Consider the following 22,756-nt stretch of genomic DNA (forward strand, 5'->3'; position numbering starts at 1 on the left):
ATATTCACATATACTACATGGCTTGAGTCATACTGTGTGGAAGAAATGCATATACAGTAAGTCCCCTACATACGAACCTTCAAGTTGCGAACTTTCAAAAATGCGAACATGCGTTGCATCAGTGTCAGACGTGAGTGAAATTGCAGCTTGCCCTCTGATTGTGTTAGTTGGGTACCTAGGCTAACTTTGTTGGACTTACAAACAAATTGGACTTACAAACGCGCTTTTGGAACGGAACTCATCTGTATGTAGGGGACATACTGTATATTTTAATCCTGCCACATTTATATTTTTAATATTTTACCATGTTGTTAAAAATTCTTCAAACATGTTTTTATTAAAACAATCCATTGCATTTTTTGATTATTTCCTCAGGCTAGGCCCCGGAAATGAAATTCCTAGATCAGTATATATTGATATTTACCTCTTTAAGACTCTTGATATATAATGCTCATTGCTTTCTTGAAAGTTTGTACCAGTTTATATTTCCAGCAGCAGCCTCACTTTGCTTGCTAGTCCTAGTATAGTATTACTGGTCTCTGAAAAGTATTGGTGGCTTTTGAAAGCCTAGTTGTAGTAGCAAGACAGAATTGCATTAAACCCCAGGGAATTGTGTTTTTATAAGAGCTTTAAATATATAGGAATATTTTCCAGCCTTTCTGCATTAATTTCTATTAATATATATATATTCACACATATGCATAAATACTATATATGTGTATATACTAACTGTGAAGTATGATGCAGGAATAGATACAGCTTCTGTTCGCTTGGAACTTAAAATATAAGGCTGATATGAGTCCATATACTTAAGATGTACTGAGAGTGAAATACACAGACACACACCGTTATCTTTCTTTAAAAGCTAACCCTCAAGAAGCAAAGAGTGAGGTAAAAGTTATGTGTCAGGCTTCAAACTGACTCCCACAGTAAGAAGAGTGTTTCTTTTTGAGCCAAGTCAAGCTGTCGCCTCCAGAAGAAACACACCTTTGGCTTACGTTACTCTCTTCCTTTCTAAATACACGAATATCTATGATTGCTAAGAGTGGAAATTCAGATTTGCTATCAATTTCAGTGTTCTGCCTCAAGCTAGCAATTAGCCCCTTCGCGTGCCGTATCATCCTCTCACCTGGAAACTGTCTCAGTTTATGATGCTGCCGGTCAATGGATGATCCTTATTTTAAATTGACTAGAGATAAAAAATAAAAGCTACCAGTCATACAGTTTCTTTTGTCTAATAGGTGGCAAGTTTACCTAACACAAGGAAGAGATCCCTGTTTGGTTTCAGGGGGGCTGTACTTTGGAAATGGCGTATGGGTTCTTCTTTGGGAAGGTGGGGATCATGGTGGTAGGGCTAGGGGAAAGGCCCACAAGAATAAATGAGTATTCAGAAGAAATGGAAAAAGCAAAGTCATGGGCTGTGGAATCAACTCTGAAGTTGCACCTGTTGGGCAAACATTTGTAAAACGATATAGTATTAGTATTACGACTGGAAAAAAATGTTTTCTCTAGTCATCATCACAGTTCATTCAATTTAAGTCATAAAAATTACACCTTGTTATTTAAAATTTGTAACGACCAAATCTTTTTTGTGTTTCTTCAGCAAATAACTTTTTGAACACTTATTCTGTAGGAGGCACTGTTTTATGTTTTGTGGAGAAAGAACTATAGGCAACCTTTTGTTTGTTTTTTTCATATTTTGAAATTTTGAACCCAGGGAAGCATTTTTTGTGTTTGTTTTAATGAAGCTTCATCTGGGTCATTTTAGAGGCTTGGTTTCCTGTGTTGTCAGTAAGTCTGTAGTCACTAAACGGCAATCTAGCTCCCGCGTCTACTGTATTTAATATGTACGTTATTTGTAATAAGGTTAGTTTTATCAAAAAGATCTTTAAAAGTAGATGATGATATAAGTGAATACGTTCGTTTGCTTCCGAGCGAACCAGATAGAAATGTAAGAGGGTACATAAATTTCATGGCTAGCCAACTGGGGGAGGATAATCTAATCTCTCAGAGGTTGGCATGTTCTGTTTGCTAATAAACACCTGTCTCGTGTGCTCTTCCGTACCCCTGTAGAGGGAAGAGGGCGACGTCGGTCCCTGAGCGTGGCTGGAAGCCCCTTACTTTGTCCCAGGAAAGCCGTGGTAATATTTTGTAGGTATGACTTTTGGGGTTGGTATGCCTGTTTTTCAGCGCAGCGTTTTCAAGTGAACGGCTTGCACGCAGCCTACGCTTTGACACGGCCCAACAAGTTAATTAATTAGCCACCTTTCCGTCCAGCTGCGGGACTGGGCATTAGAGCTCTTCCAGAAAGAAAATTTGATTCATGGCTCTCTTCTAGCGTGGGGACGACTGCAGACTTCTCTTCCGCAGAGCGTGAAACGTGCGTCTTCCTGCCGAGGGGCCTCGTCCCAGCCGCGGCCCCCGGGACGACTCCCTGCCTCAGGTGTCCCCCGCGCCGCGGGCCGCGGCCGCTCTCCGGGGCGGGCGTCCGGGACTTCCTGTCTGGGCGCGGGGCGGAAGGATCGCGTTGCCAGCCGAGGCGGCCGCCGCCGCCGCCGCCCCTGCCGTTAGGTGGTGGGGTTTCTCAGCCCGGCGGCGGGAGGCGGGCCGGCCTCGGCTTCCTGTCGGAGGACGCGCAAGGATCCGGGCGTCGGAGTGTGTGCGAGTGCGTGAGTGTGTGTCGGCCGCACGGCGTGTGTCTCCGGCCGCGGGTTCCGCCTCCTCCCCTGCCGCCGCTGCTCACGGTGTAAGTCAATGTGAAGCAGCAGCTCCAGCCCCGGGATAAACATGGCGACGTCTCTGCATGAGGGACCCACGAACCAGCTGGATCTGCTCATCCGGGCTGGTAAGGACAGGGGAACTTTCCTCCCGTGCATCGGTGCAGCAGGAGAGGGGGTGCACAGGGGGCGGGGTGGCTCCCCTGTGGCGGTCAGTGCAGGGGGTCCGGTGTCCCCTTCGGTCACCGGGGTGGCCGGGGGAAAGGGGGGTTGTGAATGAAGTAATGGAGGCGACGAATCAGGAAGTGATCACCTTGCAGAGTAACCTGCCTCGAATCCGGCGCTGTCGCTTCAGGGTGGGTTTGTGGAGCAGCGGCGGTGGCTGCCGGGCGGAGCGCTGGCAGCGGGTGCCGGGCAGCCGAGCCGCAGTTAAGTTGGGGACTCGGGGGCGGACGAGTTGTGCGCTTCACCCCAGTTGCCGAGGAACCAGGAAGTGAGTGAGGCTGTTGTCTCCCGGCTGCGCCTGCCACGCTGTCTGGCCGCAGAGGCCGCTGCTGCCCGCGGTCGGGGGCGGCGGGCTTCTCCGGTGGACGCTCGCCACCCCCGCCCCGTTCTCCTTTCAGACTTGGTCCGCAAGTCCTGGACTTCCGCGCGGACGAGGCAGCGCCGGGCCACGTCCGGTAGACCGATACCCGCCAAAAAATTGCTCTGACCCTCCTCCTCACATCCCCACCTTGTGCGGGCTCGGGAGTAACGGTTCTCGAGAGGGTCCCTTAATAACGTGGAGCGGCCTGGGGGGGGTGTTTCTCTCGGGGGCGCGCCTCCCTTTCCTGGTTCAGTGGGCGGCTGTGGAGAAGTAGGCTTATGCCCCTTGCCTCGTGGGTGGGTTTTTCAGGGGGGAGGGTGGGAAAGACACGGAGTATGTTTTGTACCCCTGCGCTGGAGCGCTGGGGCGTCAGAGAAGAACGTTTATTTTTGTAAACAGCGGGTGAAGGTGGAGGAGCGGGGCGGGCGGGCGGGCGGGCGGGAGGGAGGGAGTCTTGGCCCCAGGGAAGTCTCCTCACGGAATTGCCCCCTTTCCCCCTCCCCCCCAAGCCTCCCACCACAGCGGAAGCGCCTCGGAGAGGACAGAACGGCCGGGATTGACAGGCCTCGGGTTCCAATCCGCTCGCTGCGATGTTCCGAATAAGAGCGTTGGTTTCTGGGGGCGGGACTCCTGGCCCGCGCTGGGCCAATGAAGATTGGGCGGGAGTGAAGCTGACAATGTACGCATGGAATTGGAGGGAAGAGGAGTGTAAACACGGAAGTGGCCGCGGCGGTGGGGGATGTGCGGCGCCACTGCTGCAGCGGAAGGGCACGGACTTAAGTTACATAGAGAAAGCGGCTTTACTTAATAGCAGACAGCGCAGCGAGGGCCCTGAGTCGGCGTAAGCGGAGCTTGAGTACGGTTTACCTACTGCAGTGAGCGTCAGTGTTCCTTTCCCTGGCTTCTCTTTCATATCGCCATCGATGGGAATTGGAAGATGGGGAAGAGTCACCGACGAGGACTGCTGTAAAGGATCTTACCGGCTGTTTTCCATCCACTGTTTTTAGGTTGGGGAGTTAGTCGTTTGGTTGGTGAAACTCTTGTGATTCAGTTCGTTTGGGAGAAATCATAAACTTACATGTACCTTTAACAGAACTTAATCTGTAAAATAGAACGCTACACGGTCCCAAAGAAAAAAATCACAGTTTACTGAGTAGTGATTAAAATGCATTTGACCGTTATTTTCTGATTAGAACAAGAACTTAAATATTAGGGAAAAGGAGGCAGAACACAATGAGAACTTGGTCTCTTTGTGTACGTTCAGTCCGTTAATACTGTATGAATTAAGGGATGGAATTTTTGGCTTTATATTATTGGTACTAACAATACTTTATGGATTGTTTGGGTCAGTAGTGCTGAACATGGACCTTTCCGGAAATGTTCCCAGTGGTTGTGAGAACCTTAGAATACTCCACGCAGTTAGGATTTTGTAAAGGTAAGGGTAAGAGGGCTTAATTTTGCCAAGAGAAGGTATTTTTGTCACGAGCTTTTGGAATTATCGTCACAACTGAACGTTACCTGTAGATATTTTGCTTGGAGTGGATACATATACACAGTTTAACATATAGACAGTCTACAGTTTAAAAATACAAAAGTTTTATCTTCTTTCGATCAGGGTTTTTTTTTAAGTTAAATGTTGTTTTCCAGTTCTACTGCATTTCCTTAATACATAGAAACCTTACAGTTGAAATTTCCTTTGTGATTATAATGTTCTGTAAAGAATACATATTACATATAATTGTTTTCAAATTATTTTCTCAGTCATATTCGTGTAATCTGAAGTTCCTTTATAAACCCTATTTTAGAAGGAAATTTGAGACAGGTTTGCTGATTTATCCAAGGTTTATTCAGTGAATTAAAAGTGGAGGAGGAAAGGTGGCCCAGAAAATGAAGAATCATGGATCTAAATTTTTATTGCTGCCAATTTCCAGTGATGTTGGGAGGGTAATGTTTGTAAGGTTTGTATTTGTATATGAACTTAATGGTATCTTTTCATTCCCTTGAGGGAAGTCATCAAGTGTTAAAGGTAATTCTTGCTCACAAAGATTTAGTCTAATTGAGGAGATGGATGAAAATCTGTAGAATATATAAATGTTAATACAACTACAGGGATTGCTGTATGGGTTCCTGGTAAGTGTAGAATGCTATTAAGGAAAACTTCTAGAGGAGATAAGCTTTAAATTGAATATTGTTAGCATAACTGTTGTTTCTAAGTAAGTATAAAGCACTTAGAATTACCATTACTGTTAGACGTTAAGATGCTAGAGGATATAGTTTTGCTTTTATTTTCCTCCCTTCAGAGACTTTTAACTATCAGCTTTAGTTATCAGCTTTCGCTTTAGTTATCAACATGTATGCTGTCAGAGGCATTTGAATAAAGAATGAAATACATAAGCTTATTTACTAAAAATCACTTTCATTTTCACATACAAAATATTTTTTGTGGTAAAGACTTGACATACGTTATAAAACTTTCACTGGCAACATGGTGTCTGAGAAAGAGCCTTGACCCTGAAGTCAGGAGACAACGATCTTCATCTACCTGTCACTAAACTAGCTCTTTAAGGCTTCGTTTTCTGTAAGAGAACAGCATTGACTAGGTGATCCCTAATAACTTTTAAAGCTCTGAAACTATATATAGGTGGCTCACAAATATTTAATGGAAAGCGAAGGTTCTCTTTTTGCTTGGATTTCTCTACATTACACTCTATGAGTGAATTTGTCTGTAAGGTCGTTATGTAATGGGGAGGGGTTAATTTCTTTTGCCAATCTTTGGACCAAATTGGAGCTTGAGGCCATGTCTGTATGTTGAATAAGACTATGATATAGTTTACTTAGTAAATTAAGCTTATTTCTAGTCTCTAGGAAAATATGAATGTTACTTTATTAATATTTATGTGAAAGCATTGTGTACATGTGGTCTGACTTTTCTGGAAGATTTTCAATTTAAAATATTCTGCCTTCTTATTCTCAAGTGTACATTCCTTGACTTTTTTCTTCCTTTTTTTGAGAAACTGAAAATTGAGAAAGTGGAGAATTTGAGAATTGAGAAATAGGGTAACTCTTAGGAAAGAAGTATTGTTCTACTTTAACACAGTTATTGAATGGAAGGGGGAAATTCTTCTGGAAATGCAGCCTTAAGTATTTTTATGGACAGAACAAATCTGTCTAGTTTGTCAAAATTCATCATGAAATTTGAACTTGAAAATCTTCTAGTTTACTGTAAACGGGAATATCTAGTATCAATCTTGAAAAGAACATCAATTTGAAAAAATAATTTATCGGGCTATGAAAAGATGAAGCATATGTTGAAATAAAATTGGAAGAATGGCATAAATTTTTAAAAAATTTATTTGAAAATGTGTTTAAGAAATTACTCTTTAGAATTCATTGCAGCATTAGTACTAAAATTCATACAGAAATTGAGTTACAGAGTAACAGTGTGTAAATAGTCATTCAGGGTAATCCAACATCAGTTTCCTTTAGGGACAAATTTAATTGGTAGAGAGGCAGGCAGGAGAGTGTTTTTGATTTATGAAGAGTTTAAAAAAAATCCTTCATGTGTAAGTCGACAAAGTACTGTTGTACTTATGGAAATGGAATCATAATTGTTCATCTACACACTGATTTTATGTTTAGAAGCTAAAACTTACAGAAACATGAGGATGGAATTTGGGTGTTGTTGATTACATTTGATAATAAATTACAGCTGCAGTTCTTTAATACTAAAATCTCTGGTATGGGGGATTCTGGGAGTTCCCCAGACTCTTTCAGGGGGTCCGTGAAGTCAGATTGTTTTCATGGTAACGCTAAGACATTATTTGCCTTTTCACTTTCACAAGTGTTCACAGAAGTTTTCTAGAGGCTACATGCCTTGATAGAACAGATCGGATGAAGAAACAAGTATGAGAATCCAACGGTTTTCTACCATGTGTTAAAAAGATTTGCAAAAATGTAAAATAAAGCTACTCTCTAAATTTTTCTTTGTTTTAGAACAGTTATTTTTCATAAACATATTGAAGTTTTCTTAGCTTTAATTTCAAATAGGATAAGTATCTAAACATAGGACTTACATAAGCAAAATCTCTTCGTGGTCCTCAGTAATCTGAGTGTAAAAGGGTCCTTAGACCAGAAAAGTTTGAGAATAGCTGAATTACAGTTTTATTTAGTCTATACTTTTCAGTACCATAGCCACTAGCCTCATGTGGCGATTGAGTATTTGAAATGTGGCTGATTAACCAAATTTTTAATTTAATTTAAACATAAAAACTGAAGCAGTGGAAAACTTCTTTACATGTTGTTTACATGTAAACCTCTTTTACATGTTGAAATGCCAGTGTTTTGGATATACTGGGTTAAATGAAAGGTATTAATTTCCCCTTCTGCTTATTTTCTTAACGTGGCTACTGGACCTTTAAAAATTACACGTGGCTCTCGTTATATTTTTATCAGACAGCGCTACTGTAGAAAATGATTTTATTCTCTTTCCCTTTTTAACCTTATAATGCAGCTGTATAGATTAGAAAAGTCGAAGGGGAACAGATAAAGATGGAGTGCCCCAGACCTTTACCTTTCCGTTCGTTCGTTTGTGTTCTTCGCTCGCTTGTTACTGGTACAGTCCTGGGATGTTAGAGAATAAGCTGTGGTGAGTCAGGTGTGGTAGCTGAGTGATGCCCTTGTAAATATCAGTTTATGGTCTTGCTTGTAGGGGAATACCACTATCACCTAATGAAGTGTTTTCTAATTTTTTCCTATTGCTCTCAAATTAAATTGCTGTTAATTTTTATTTTTGACTTTTAAGAACGTTGTTATGAACTAGATGCATTGCCAGCATTCTCTTCTGCAAAGCTAAGAGGTATGTCTCTTGTCAGACTTAATTACCAAGTTTGGTATTTAGTAACAGCTGTCGAGTGAGTCTGGAATAGTCTCCATACAAACACCAGTTGATTAGAAAGCTAGAAATGGAACAATAAGACTCTTAACCAATGGTAAAGGAGGGCATAAGCAAATTTAATTTTTGACCCTGATTAAAATTAAAATAGTTTGGAAATTTATTTGGTATATTTATTTCTTCAAGGAATATTGACCAGCAGTGCCACCCACTAGGGGCAGCTAGAAGATGATAACCTGCCAGATTACTTTCAGCTGCATTGTTTCTATTTTTTAAATGAGTTGGTTATTTTTTTAAACTCCCATAAATTTCATACGCAGGCCTAGAAAGACACCAGAAAATCAAGTTTTAAGTAAGAGATAAATAAGGAATTTTCAGCCTTCACTTGTAAGTTTGCTTACTTTAATGGCACAACAATGTTATATTCATATTTATCCTTAGGAATTGTGCAGAATTTTAGTTTAAATTGTATTTGAGTTATTGATCTGAATAAAATAGTATTGAAAAGTTTTTAGAAATTATGGAAACTTGAATAAGAAAAATATTTCTTAAATTTCTGTTACCAAAAACTGCTTGTTGACTTATGTCAACAAAAGAAAAGTAAAAAGAGATAGAGCTTACTTTTAACAAATTGGTTTAAGTATTCTTGGAAACTGTCAAATTATTTTGCATCTTTATTTTGTTTTGAAATATTTTACTTCCATTTATGTTTTTGATACTCTGAACTATTCGTATAAGCTTCACGAGGCCAGAGATCTGTTCACACTTGTATCTCAGGTTTATAGCACAGGGTAAAACCCTTAACAATCCTTTGTTGACTGTACATAAGTATTAGATCTGATTGATAGTTCATAGAGAATTTATGCATTTTTTTAATATTCTCATCCTAAATTTAAAGTACAAATGAGTTAATTTGCTGCTTAAATTTGTATGGATTCTATTTGTTTTACTCTGTGAATATAAAATATTTCAGGGAAACAGTATTTTGAACTTAGGGAGAAAGGGGAGGTTGAGGTCGGAAATAATAGCAAGAAAATTTTCACTGACATAACTAACATGAAATCATGGTTTTGAAAACATACCTCAAACTGCATAAGAGCTCAGGGCGGCATAATATATAGCTGTTGGCAAATTTCATTTTGTTTATAACCTAAAACATTAAAATATCTGGTAAAATTGTATTGCTGTATTATTAAATACTCAAAGCTCTTACTTTAATATGGTAGAGTCTTTAGGGTGTGTCTTAATACAATTACATAAGGAATTAGTTTACCCAGGATGGTTTATTAATAGCACCTAAGACAACAGCTAAATTGCAACACAAGCAGACTTTAAAGAGAATGAAGTTCCTAGAATAAACTTTTAAAAACCTGAGAGTCTGCTTCCCAAGGTTCTTTAGTGCACATGAGTACTGCAGGGGGAGGTACTTTGAAAAAAATACTTGAGAATGGTAATATATTTTATACTTACTAATAGTAAATTTCTTAAAGTTGAGCTAGGAGGACTGATTGAATCCTGTGCTTCAGTGAAGCTGCAGATAAGAGTAAGCAGGGTCACCTAAAGATAGATTTACTTAGAGGTTTGGCTGCCTCTCTGGAACTGTTTAGCTTTGAGCAGATTTCCATAAATGGAAAGAGCAACTGGAGAGAGCCGGTACCTTGGTTGAGAGTGTGGATGACGTGCAGCAGGTGGTGAAGCAGTCACTGGATTTTTTGTGAATGCTCTCCAAATGACTGGTGTGTAAGGCCGAGGCCTTAGCACTCGGTGAATTTTGAGACTAAGCGAAAAAGTTGTTTTCAATTACAAGTTTACTGGAAACAGTTTTAAAAGATTCATATCTTTAGTGTTGTAGAACTTGTGAATTTATAATATGGTTTTATGAAATTTGTATAAATATTTTCTTTTAGTCCTTTAGAGGACATCTTGAGAAAAATTTATCAAATTAGAGACTGTTAACATATTCATGTTCCAGAACCTCTTACCAAGTAGAATATTTCAAGTCAGGATGTGAAATTAATTATATCATTAGGATAATGAGTTTGTGCTTGAATTGCTATTTTTCCTGTAAGGTCTGTGGGTTGTCCTTAACTTCAAAACATGAAAGAAATACTTGCATGCCTCCTATGTGAAAGGTCTGTGTTAGGAACCATAACAGATGTAAAGATGAATTAAGATAGCCCTCCCTGATCTCACGGAGCTTAAATGGTGATAAGAAATTACCACCATTTATTGAATTCTTATCTATATGTGAGATATTGTACGTGTTTTTTAAGGGAATCACTGCATTTAATTCTCACAACTGTATGAGGTAAGTAATATTCCTGTTTGGTGAAAGAGGAAACTGAGCCTTACAAGAAATTAAATTGCTGGCCTAAGGTAACAGAAATTGTAAGTGGCAGAGACTAGAGCCCAAGCTTTCGGGCCTGGAAAACCAAACCACTGCTGTACGCTTTACTGTTTCACAATAATTTAATCAGCAAAGCATAAAGTAAGTGTTAGAAGAGAGTTACAAGAGGTGGTAGAATTAGAAAAGGCTTCATGGAGAGGAAAAAAAAAAATAGGCGCTCTCTCTCTCTCTCTTTTTTTTTTTCTTTCTTTCTTTCTAAATTTCTTGGGTAAAACCCAGCAAAGTCCAGAGAGATCTTGAAGAAGAAAGCAGTTACTGTGAAGAAAATTCCCAAGTTCTCTGGTGCACTCACCAGGAGGGTCTGTAGGAATTGAACTAATTGATTAAACCAATTTAGAAATGCGAGTTTCTGACTGATTCTGCTAGGTGTTTACTTAGTAGCAGTATATTAAAATTACAGTTGACCTCATAGGACTGTTAATCTACAACCATTCTCCCTCCCCTACCCCGCAAGTTAGTTTTGGCCTAAAATTGATACAGGGTTCAAATTTCAAGGGTCTGTCTTTGTTTTCCTTTGGATAAGATTCAGAAATTTCTAATCAATCTCAATAGTTGCTTTGTAATCAACATTCATTTTACAAAGTATAGATACTAGGTTGTTTTGGTTTTAAAATTATTTCTGTAAGTAATTTATATGGGCTAATGTGTATTAATGACTCATTTAGAATTATTAACGTGAGAGTTTAATTTAATAACGTGTCCAGTGCATTTTAATTGAGTAGAACTTATTTTCCCCCCAGTGGAAGCATCAGTTCATAGCAGTAATGCACACTGTACAGATAAGACAATTGAAGCTGCTGAAGCCCTGCTTCATATGGAATCTCCTACCTGCTTGAGAGATTCAAGAAGTCCTGGTATGTGAACTGTTCTTTTTTATATTAAACATATCACATCACTTTATGTATCTAGAAAGAAAGTTTTTGTTTTTGGTAATCCAAGGGGATTGTTGGTGTTCTCAAAGTCTATAATACATAAATACCTGTGACAGCAGTAATTGATTTTTATTTGTCAATGTTCCCAAATCTTAAATACTTTAAATACTTAATTTTCAAAATAAATGAAACAGAAACGCCCACTATAGACAGATAGATGGCTGTTACATTGCTGTTTATACCATCATGTCTTATTTCCTTAACTCTGGGTAAATTATAAACCTTAAGAGAATGGCAGATGGGAGCATTTGCCACCTGTGACCACGTTCAATCCTTCATTCAGTGATAAATGGGCAGTAGCTCCAGGGAGCATTCCCTGAGGGAGAGCGGAGGTAGCTTCCAGTGTTTCCTCACACTCCCTTCAGGCTGCAAGTTCTCCTTTTTTTTTTGGCCCCCCTTTTAAAGACTGCCTTTGAGAGTCTTTTTGTCCTAATTTTAATTTGTCCTAATTTTAATGCCCAAATGTTAATTTGAGTTAATACAGTTAAGATTGGCCCTTCTTTTAGGGATTTACAACATATGTTAAGATCAACCGTACTTTTTAGTTAGAGTAGGAATCCTGTGTATTATTCAGGGATATGAGAAGAAGATTAGGGCATATTGGTCAGTATATTAATCCATGATAGTATGTATTAATTGAAATGGAAATGTCATATCCTGGTTATTCATGCACATTGAAAGGAAGCCAGAGCAACATTATTGTATGTAATAGAAAATCTGTATGGACCATTTTAGTGATCCAAAGTATCAGGGACTGTTCCAGTAAATAAAATTTTAAATGTTGAAAGACGATATTCATTTGGCTGTAACGAGCAGGTTTTCTTTTCATATTTTGAAATGAACTGTGCTTACTTTTCCCTAAACGTACGTTTATTACTTTAATGTTATACCAGGTGCATGTTTTTCCTAGTTAGAGAATAATGATGAGTGAGTGGAAGGAAAGTAATTATTAACTCACTATTATATTTTTTTATTTTCAAATGTTTTCCCAATTGTCAAAATAATCCAAAGTCTTCTACAGTGAACTTGAAAGTATCTAAAAGTGTGAAGCACAGGGGTTGACTACTTATGATCTCCCCCTTTACCCAGAAGATTAACATTTCCTTCAAGTCGATTTTCTTTGCATTTATTTACTTACATACGTTAGACCATGTTGTATATTCAACAAATTAACTTCAAGTTTTTATCCTGCTTTGATGAATTCTTAATAACCTCACCTCTACTAAATATTGAATTGTCCGTATTGAGAGGCATTAATGGGGGTGGGAAATTTTAATTTTTCAACTTTTTTTTATAGTGGAAGTGTTTGTCCCTCCTTGTGTATCAACTCCAGAATTTATCCATGCTGCTATGAGGCCAGATGTCATTACAGAAACTGTAGTGGAGGTGTCAACTGAAGAATCTGAACCAATGGATACCTCTCCTCTTCCTACATCACCGGATAGCCATGAACCAATGAAAAAGAAGAAAGGTAGAGTGTATTTATAAATTTCTGGGAAATTGGGTGAAATTTTTTCTGGTATCTTTTTCCCCCCATCACAGGACATAGGAAATATATGCTGTAGATTTATGATTGATGTTATCTTAATTAGATATTCTCAAAAAATTAAGATTTTTGTCTTTTAACATGTTCATACTGTTTAAAGGAGTTAGTATTTGAGCCCTAAAAGTAGTTGCCTGCAGAATGAGATTATAATAGGTGCTTGATACACAGAAGGAAGATCAGAGATTCACTGCCCATTTTTCTACTTTCTGATCCTTTTAGGTACTTGGTTACTTTAAAAAAAAAAAAATTATTCTTGACTTTCTCTATTTTTCATAATCTTATCTTCCTCCTCTTTTTGTGGGCATTAAAGTAAAAAGCCCAATTTTCTTCCCCTTGTCTTTGGCCTTAAAACCCCAAGATTGCCCGCAGGGACTCCTGCAGGGAATCAGCTCACCTTTGGGTAAAGAGCATTTCCACTTGTTATTTGACTCCGCTGAAACCTGTGCTCATCTGATCCCAGTGGGTGAGGCACAGAGGCTCCAGTCCATCTCCTGCATCCTGAGTGGGTTCTTTTTCTGTTTGAATCAAAGGTAAAACTTGAAAGAAATGAAATTCTGTATAAATGGTTACTCATCTAATTCCACTTTCTTCCCTATCTCTTTCTTCACATTTTAGAATGGGGGAAAAGAAAAATCAAAGGCAGAAATAAGGGAAAACTTGTTTTAGAAATAATGGTATTATCTTTGATTTATTAGGTAGCAGTGTTTCAGATTGCTGTGATGGTCACGGGTCTGTGCCTCATTTGCTGTGAGGTACACAGTGGAGAATAAGACAGAGCACCTTCCCTCTTACAATATAGATAACATGTATTTGAGAAAGGCATGAATGAGAGAGCTTAGAAGGAAGAATTACTTCCTGCTGTAAATGTTTAAAAACAAAAGGAATACATATAAATAGCCCTGTTTACCCACTGCCCTCTATAGCCTTCGGCTGGTTGTATCTTATGGAAGCTATTACAAAATACTTAAGAAATTTTTAGATTTAAATGAAGAGGGAAAAGACTATGAAAAGCTGAGATCATTTAGGGAACCAAGACCTCTAGGTAAGCAGGTTGATCTGCCGATGTGGTGGTGTGGTATAAACCAGGAAATAATTTGCCAATTTAATACTAATCTTATTATGTATTTGAAAATAGGTGGTCTTAATGAATGACCATTTAAAATTACATGCAACATCGTTAATTATTCATTTGTGGTTAAGTACCTTTGGGACATACAAAGTTAGGTAGGTATTTTTTAATAGTAGAGGCTTCTTTTTTATTTCCAGAGCCTTTAATATACTAATGTGCATTGTAAATCTCCAAGAGAAGATAGCATGCAGTTCTAAAAGTTAACTTGACTGTAGAACCGTTTTTCCTACTGATGAATAACCGATTTCTCACGTAATACGATTTGGGAAATGCTGCTTTATAAGAAAATAAGCCTTTTGGGGCTAACCTTTCCATTAAGGAAGTTGGGCTTTTGTGATTGAATTTAGGAGACAGTGAAGACGTCAGTCTTATTACTGACTGATTCGTACATATAAATATTATTTAAATTGAGAAATTAAGCTCTGTTTTAACAAGGGAGACCAGTAAACTTTCTGTTTTAATTTTTGCCAAAGCATACGTCTTAATGAAATCCTAGAATATGGTAACTATGCTTTTTGACATATAAATTAAGGCACTTTAATTTAGCTCTAGATAATCCTTGCTAATGAAGAGTAGAGACATCAGAAATCCCAGATGTTAGGACAAATCACCAAATCAGTAATAGTGTATGTAATATTCCCAGTGTCTTTCTTCAGGCTTCCCCTCACCTGCCAGCATTCATCCATCAGGGCTGAGGGTTGAATACAACACATTTCAGGCTTAAGCTTTCTTTCCTGTAGAGAAGTATAGCTCTTGCTTTTCTGTTCATTGTGGATGCTAGTCTCTCTGAGAGAGCCTTATGGCGGAAGTGAGGGGAGACAAAAGGAAGGGCGCAAACATCTACTAGACCTACGAAGTAATCGCTTGGAAGATTTTTTTACCCTTAAAATGTACCTGCACGTTGAGGTGGGGAAATTTATGCTGAAATTCTGGTGAATTGATTGGCTCAGAGCAGTAGAGAGTGTTTAAAATAATATTTTTTACTTTTCCTCATTTGAGCTCAAAGGGCTTCGCAGATTATCAGATCCTCTGCAATCGGTAGGTAAAGCTTTTTCTAACAGTTCTGTAGAACAGAAAACAAAAGTTTGTACTAGAATTTGTTTCCATTGCTACATTATTGGAAAAGGTTAGCAAATTGAGGCTCTGACCATGTAAATAATGGGTTAGTAGTGCCTGACTTGCCATGTACATTGACATTACTATCCACTAACTGCTGTCATCTAAAATTGCAGAAGTGCTTTTCATGTTCTTTTAAAGGCAACTTTTATATACACTGAATATATTAATCCATAGATTAGTATCCAGTTTCATGAATAATGTGTTATCGAAAAGCCTGCTATCATGCTTCTGTTATTTTTCCTGTTTTCAACGTGTGGTTTCAATATCTTTTATTTCCAGTTGGCCGTAAACCAAAGACCCAGCAATCGCCGATTTCCAATGGGTCTCCTGAGTTAGGTATAAAGAAGAAACCCAGAGAAGGAAAAGGTAATTTGGGGAGGGCTGTTTTGTAGATGAGATGGTTTTTTTTTTAGTCAAGTACATTTGTAGGAAAATTACTTCTAGTACATGCACATGTGAGAGTACTGTCTTTGGTAGCAGTTCTTAATCAGGGCTGTATGAGCATCGCAGGCGGAGCTTTTTCAGACTATCTGTGCCTGGTCCTTACCCCACTGAGATGGGGGGTGGAGGGGAGTGGAGGCCTAGATAAACTGCAGGGAGTGGAGGTGGGCAAGCGTTTGAATTTGGAAAAGGCCCTAAGTGCAATCTGATACACAGCTGTATTAAGAGCTGTTGTTCTGGAGGACGTGTGTATGTATAACGGCAGGCATCCTCATGGAGAGTCACTTAGAATTGAAAAAGGTTTACAAAACTAAGACTTCATTTCTCCATACTCTCGTAACTGATAGAAGCAAGGTGAATTTAGCTTTTCTTAACTGATTCAGTGCAAGGTGAATTTAGTTTTCCAACCAACAGATTTCAGACAAGTCAGTAAGGATCTTGGAACAAAAATTTAACATGTTTGCTTTAGAGTTTGTATATTCTCATTAAGCACAAAAATAGCAATAAGCCTTCTACAGTCTCTGCTTTCGTAATTTGTTGCGTAAGTTGATTTCAAGTGATCTTAGTAAGGGTTTTAGGTGTGTTCTGATAATCTGATAACCAAAATTTTATCACTTCCATGAATGTTTTCAATAGTTGGATACATTTTGGATTCGTATATTCAAATTTATTCCATCCTCAACGGGTAGTCTGATATATCTCATTTTAAATAATTAAAGCAAAAATTAAATCTCTAGTAAAAAAAAAAATGAAGTCTAGTAAGCCTACCAAGAAATATAGACAAAAAAAAAAAAAATCCAGTTACAGTAAACCCTTATTTATTTAGGAACTGTTTATTCAATTTGGGACAGATTTAGGATACTTTTATTTTCTTCTGTGTCTTTGGTTGTTTTACATTTCTAGTGTCTTAGGTTTTATCTTTTAATTTATATTGAAAACTTTAAAACTTACATAATAGTAGTATTACAAAGTTGAACTGTAAATATACAATTATTACTTTAAAAAAATTATTTTATTTATTTTTGGCTGCGTTGGGTCTTCGTTGCTGTGCGCGGGCTTTCTCTAATTGCGGCAGGCAGGCTTCTCGTTGCCGTGGCTTCTCTTGTTACGGAGCACCGGCTCTAGGTGTGCAGGCCTCAGTAGTTGTGGCTCGCGGGCTCTAGGGTGCAGGCTCAGTAGTTGTGGCGCACGGGCTTAGTTGCTCCGCGGCGTGTGGGATCTTCCCGGACCAGGGCTCGAACCCGTGTCCCCTGCATTGGCAGGTGGATTCTTAACCACTGTGCCACCAGGGAAGTCCCAGTTATTACTTTTTAAAAAATTATTCCCATCATCAGTGGTGTCTCTTATATTCAAAGACCTTATGTTTAAAACTGGAAAAAAATTTTGTGATAACCTATTTTTACCAGTCAAAATCACCTTTCATTAAAATACCAGTTTTGTATTATTAAACTTGAGGCAACCTGTTGAAATGCGAAGATTAAAGTGATTACAGTCACCCCTGGATTAAAAATCCAGTCAGTGTTTCCTCTTCTGCAAAATTATGATGATAATGTCTCCATAGACTTAGTGAACTACCTTGTCTGATAAAGAAGGCTTCCCTTTTGAATTCTGTTTTCCTTAAAACCAGAAATAGAATTGTTAATTTTAACTTGGGGATGGGAACTGGGGCAAAGCATTTAAAGACAACCTAAAGAAGGTTGATGAGTCTGATTAATTCAGTAGACACAGAAGCATTCAAATCCCTACTGTGTGCAAGGCATTGTCTGTTGTACAAAAATTTCTTCCAGAATAAGTTCTTATAATCTCTAGGTCATAAAATAAAAACGCCCCAGCTACATATCTTGATTCAGTTGAGAGTGACGTAGTTGAAAGTTATGCACGGTTTAATACGAAGAGTTTTTAGGTATTGATGCTGATGTACAAATGTAACATAGTAAAGTTGAAGAGATACAAATAACATTGTAAAGTTGAAGGTTAATTTTTTGAAGTCAGGAGATGCACACGGGGCTCAACTATGGGTTAATGGATTGACTGAATTTTCAGGGAAATACAGGATGAAAATGAAATGCTAGAGGAGAAAAACATCAGCGTTTCGATTGAGTAGTAGCAGTGGCTTGATGTGGAAGCCTCCCACCCTCAAGGTTCTTCTCATGTAGCCCGTAACTTGGCTCTGGATTTGAGGATAGTAAAGGGTTATTGAGTAGGAGCCTGGAGATGACCTGGTGGCTCACTGGTGGCATATGTATTCTAATCTTCTTCTCGGGACTCTCTTCTGTTCTTTCATCAATTTAAGAACCTCTGCACCTAGAGGCTTACAAAGGGAATAAAAGAAAAACAGCAGCCTGTTTTTAGTCGTCTCGTCTTCTCATAACCACTGCCCACTACTCTTCCCCAACCTTCCAAGAAAAGAAAAGAAAAGAAAAGAGTGATGCTCTCTTCCCTTTGGGACTAAGTTTCTTATTTTACCTACCCAGAGTCCTTCCTTTCCTTCTATGCAAATCTTAGCCATCTTCCAGGACTTGATAATGTCTTACCAATCCACTTTATTTTTACTCCTGAAATCTCAGACATTATTTTCTATCATTCATTTGAAATATAATTGTGCCTGGCCTTATGTTATAGCTTATATTGTTTCAAACTATTGTTTATTTCTTGAATTGTTGTTATGTACTAGACGACACAATTTGACGCTGTACGAATGATCGCCGACCTAGTCAAGTGTTTCATGACAGACTCTCAGTGCATTTGTGCTTCACCAGTGGGAAATTAATTGATTTTTTATCCAGCATAAGTAAATATTTGCTTTTAATTATGTTAATGAATCTTTAATCAATGTCTATGATTGTTTTCAAAGGAAACACAACCTATTTGTGGGAGTTTCTTTTAGATCTACTTCAAGACAAAAATACTTGTCCCCGGTATATTAAGTGGACTCAGAGAGAAAAAGGCATATTCAAGCTTGTGGATTCAAAGGCTGTCTCTAAGCTTTGGGGAAAGCATAAGAACAAGCCAGACATGAACTACGAAACTATGGGACGAGCTCTGAGGTAAGAACCCAGAAGAAAGAGTTTTCAAACAAAACTTACATGTCTCTTAATATTGTCTATTAACTATTTAAAGAGAAGTTGTTAAAATCCCTTATTTGTTACAGCTTGTAATTTGGGGGGGATTTTCTAGAGGAGCTTCTTTCTTGTATTTGGAGGCAGGTGGGGAGAGAGGAGTTTGGTCTAGACGGCTAAAATTTCAACACCATTGGAAAATCCATTTTCGTGGGAAATGTGCACCTTTCAGAAAATTAAACCCAAACAAAATACAGTTTCCAAATTGTGAATTTGCTCTTTAGTTCCTGCAAATTTATTATAATGGATTTATCTTGATATGAAACTTTCTCGTAAGTTTTGTCAGTTGGAGGAACCCACATAACTTTGTAATGCACGTGGCTTATTCTAATTAAGGGTATTTTGTAAATGAACATAGTTTAGTGACAGTATTCATATATACCACAGATTCACTTCTGCTAAGCATGGCTTAGGTAATTTTTCCACCTAACATCAGATTGTTTTTATAACCTATGTAAGTCAGAACTAAATTTTTACCAGTGTCTGTAAAATACAGTCGTCCCTCAGTATCTATGGGGGGATTGGTTCCAGGACCCCCCGCAGATACCAAACTCCATGGATGCTCAAATCCCTTCTATAAAGTGGGGTAGTGTTTGCCTATAACCCACCTCCATCCCCTGTATACTTGAAATCATCTCTAGAGTACATGTAATACCTAACACAGGGTAAATGCTGTGTAAATAGTTGCTATCACATGGCAAATTCAAGTTTTGCTGTTTTGTGGAATTCTTTTTTCCCCGAGTATTTTCGATCTGTGGTTAGTTAAATCCATGGATGAGGAACCCAGGGACATGGAGGGCCAGCTGTACAGTAATATATTCTGTATTTAGGTTAAATTACTTCCTTTAAGAATGAGCTTTTAGCTACTTTACAGATCTCAAGGTTATATAAGACCGGTGGCACCAGGTTCTAATTTCATTCCTACTTCAAATTCTTAGCCTTTTGAACAATCCGGGCAGTGTGAGTTCCTCCTTATCTCTTACTAGAATCAGTGAATGTTTCTGTTAGCATCTCTTCTATATGGTGTTTTTGTTGGGGGGTAGGGAGGTGGGGAGAACAAATGTAATATACTTGATTTATTTAGTACTTTTTCCTGACAGATATTATTACCAAAGAGGTATTCTTGCAAAGGTTGAAGGACAGAGGCTTGTGTATCAGTTCAAGGATATGCCCAAGAACATAGTGGTCATAGATGATGACAAAAGTGAAACCTGTAATGAAGATTTAGCAGCAGCTGCTGATGAAAAATCATTAGAACGAGTGTCACTGTCTGCAGAAAGTCTCTTGAAAGCAGCAACTTCTGTGCGTGGTGGGAAAAACTCATCTCCTCTAAACTGCTCCAAAGCAGAGAAGGGTGTAGCTAGAGTTGTGAACATCACTCCCCCTGGTCATGATGCTTCGTCCAGGTCTCCTCCTACTACCGCATCTGTATCAGCAACAGCAGCTCCAAGGTAAGTGAGGGAAACCATTAGTTGTAACGGGTTTAATTTTTAGAAAACTCTTTGGCAGAAATGATATGTTCCCTTTTTAATATTTGCATTCTAAGAACTCACTGTTGTCAGGACTTTGAAAAGTGCTTGGCATTTTTAAATGTATTTTGTTGTTTGTTTTGTTGTTGTTGTATTTTGTTGTTGTTGTTAAAGTAGACGTCTCCTGTAACCTGAATGGATTTTTAGGGTCTTACGGATGGAATTTAACGTAGGCTTTAGTTTTTAAAATATATTCATCTCATGGTATTTCATACTCTAAACTTAAGGGGTTTTCGGTACATTTGTAAAATTTGGGAGCACAAGTTTTATATGTTTTGGATTTGCATTCATCTTTTTGCTCAAGAGACCTATTTTATAGTTTACCATGAAACATAATCAACTGTATTTTTTACCTCTACTAGGACAGTTCGTGTGGCAATGCAAGTGCCTGTTGTAATGACATCGTTGGGGCAGAAAATTTCAACCGTGGCCGTTCAGTCAGTTAACGCAGGCGCCCCACTGATAACCAGCACCAGCCCAACAACGGCGGCCTCCCCGAAGGTAGTGATTCAGACAATCCCTACTGTGATGCCAGCCTCCACTGAAAATGGAGACAAAATCACCATGCAGCCTGCCAAAATCATTACCATCCCAGCTACACAGCTCGCACAGTGTCAGCTGCAGACAAAATCAAACCTGCCTGGATCAGGAAGCATTAACATTGTTGGAACGCCCCTGGCGGTGAGAGCGCTCACCCCGGTTTCAATAGCCCACGGCGCGCCTGTCATGAGGCTGGCAGTGCCTCCTCAACAGGCCTCTGGCCAGACTCCTCCCCGAGTTATCAGCGCCGTCATAAAAGGGCCAGAGATTAAATCGGAAGCAGCGGCCAAAAAGCAGGAACATGATGTGAAAACTTTGCAGCTGGTACAGGAAGAAAAACCGGCAGATGGAAATAAGACAGTGACCCACGTAGTGGTTGTCAGTGCGCCTTCAGCTCTTGCCCTTCCTGTAGCTATGAAAACGGAAGGACTGGTGACGTGTGAGAAATAAAAGAGCAGCTCTCCCATGGACGTAAGGATGTTAGTGATAGTCCTGACATGAAGCATTTGCAAGGGTGGCATCAAGCGAAGTCAAAAGACTTTAAAACATTTTTAATGCATATAAGAAAACAATCAAACTTACTGGAAATAAATTACCTATCCCATGTTTCAGTGGGAAATGAACTACATGTTGAGACGCTGACAGAAAACTGCCTCTTACAGTAGGAAACAACTGAACCCGTCAATAAGAAGGATTGAAAGGGACCAAGCAACTCACTACAATATCAAGTTACACTAAGACTTGGAACACTAACATTCTGTAAGAGGTTATATAGTTTTCAGTGGGGAGGGATTGGGATGGGTGATCTCATTGTTACATATAGCAATTTTTGATGCATTTTATATGCATACCAGCAATTATTACTGTGTTCACACAGAACTCACTTAACTGGTGCTATGTGAAGACTGCTAATATAGGTATTTTAGAATGTGAATTGAAGAATGGATCCAAAAGCTTCAGAAAGAGGATAGCAAAAAAGATCTAGTGCGATTTTTTTTTTTTTTTTTTTTTTTTTATCATATAGCTTAAGCTGAAAACAAAGGCCTTAGACTAATTTTCGGTTTTCTTTATTGAAATAAGCTAATGGCTTGTTTGTGTAAAGCTTTTTTATTAAAAGAAAAATTTTAAAAATCTTGTACCTAGCACAGTATTGTTATAGAATATACATGTAACATTTTATATGGTAGTTTAAGTCTGTCAGTTTCTTAATTGTGGACAAATTAACAGTTGGCTCTGGCCTTCCTTTTGCTGTAAACGTGCCTGTGTCACTCACTTCGCCCTGGCATCTGCGCAGACATAATCCGTTTCAGATCTACTGTCACTTGGAAGTTAAGGCTCAGCATGAATTTTTGTCAGGTAGATCTCATGCCTGGCGTTTTCTTTCTTCTTTTTTTTTTTTTTTTTTTTTTTTTTTTAGTTGAAGTTTAAGAGGAAAGTACCAGTGTTCAGATTTGAACTATAATAGTTTGTATATTCAACATTTGAAGTATATTCTATTTTGTTGTACTCTTGTTTCAAAGTGTATTCAAGTAGGTTTTCTGAAATATAGAAGTGAAATTTATCTTGTCTGTGGTGATATTTATAACAATATTCAAAAGCTACTATAAACATACTGTTTTAGCTAAGAAGTAACAGAAGTCCTATTTCTCCTTCCCAACTACTGCGTGAAGAAATTCTACTTGTTTTGTTCCATTACATTAATATTTAGCAAGTAATCTGCATGTTTCCACTTCCTTTCTAATTACTATCATGTAATTATTATAATGTTCTGCTTACCATAATGAATTTACTATTTTAATG

General features: G+C 38.6%; 1 protein-coding gene across 10 annotated transcripts in view; it reads left to right on the forward strand.

Moving 5' to 3' along the window:
- ELF2 (E74 like ETS transcription factor 2) overlaps positions 1 to 22,520 on the forward strand; it is a 96,288-nt gene extending 73,768 nt beyond the window's left edge. The window contains exons 1-8 of one of the 10 annotated variants that reach the window (XM_061191967.1): positions 2,781 to 2,845; positions 3,813 to 4,738; positions 11,342 to 11,455; positions 12,831 to 13,004; positions 15,607 to 15,693; positions 18,623 to 18,815; positions 19,988 to 20,338; positions 20,779 to 22,519. In XM_061191967.1, the coding sequence (XP_061047950.1) occupies positions 4,681 to 4,738; positions 11,342 to 11,455; positions 12,831 to 13,004; positions 15,607 to 15,693; positions 18,623 to 18,815; positions 19,988 to 20,338; positions 20,779 to 21,406 (1,605 nt within the window). In that variant the 5' untranslated portion in view covers positions 2,781 to 2,845; positions 3,813 to 4,680 and the 3' untranslated portion in view covers positions 21,407 to 22,519. Of the gene's footprint in view, positions 1 to 2,700; positions 2,846 to 3,812; positions 4,739 to 8,136; positions 8,159 to 11,341; positions 11,456 to 12,830; positions 13,005 to 15,606; positions 15,694 to 18,622; positions 18,816 to 19,987; positions 20,339 to 20,778 lie in introns of those variants that run through there. The other 9 variants (XM_061191970.1, XM_061191969.1, XM_061191973.1 and 6 more) reach the window with 9 other exon arrangements.
- Positions 22,521 to 22,756: the final 236 nt, after the last annotated feature.

The sequence above is a fragment of the Eubalaena glacialis genome, chromosome 5 (genome assembly GCF_028564815.1).
Source record: "Eubalaena glacialis isolate mEubGla1 chromosome 5, mEubGla1.1.hap2.+ XY, whole genome shotgun sequence".
NCBI lineage: Eukaryota > Metazoa > Chordata > Mammalia > Artiodactyla > Balaenidae > Eubalaena > Eubalaena glacialis.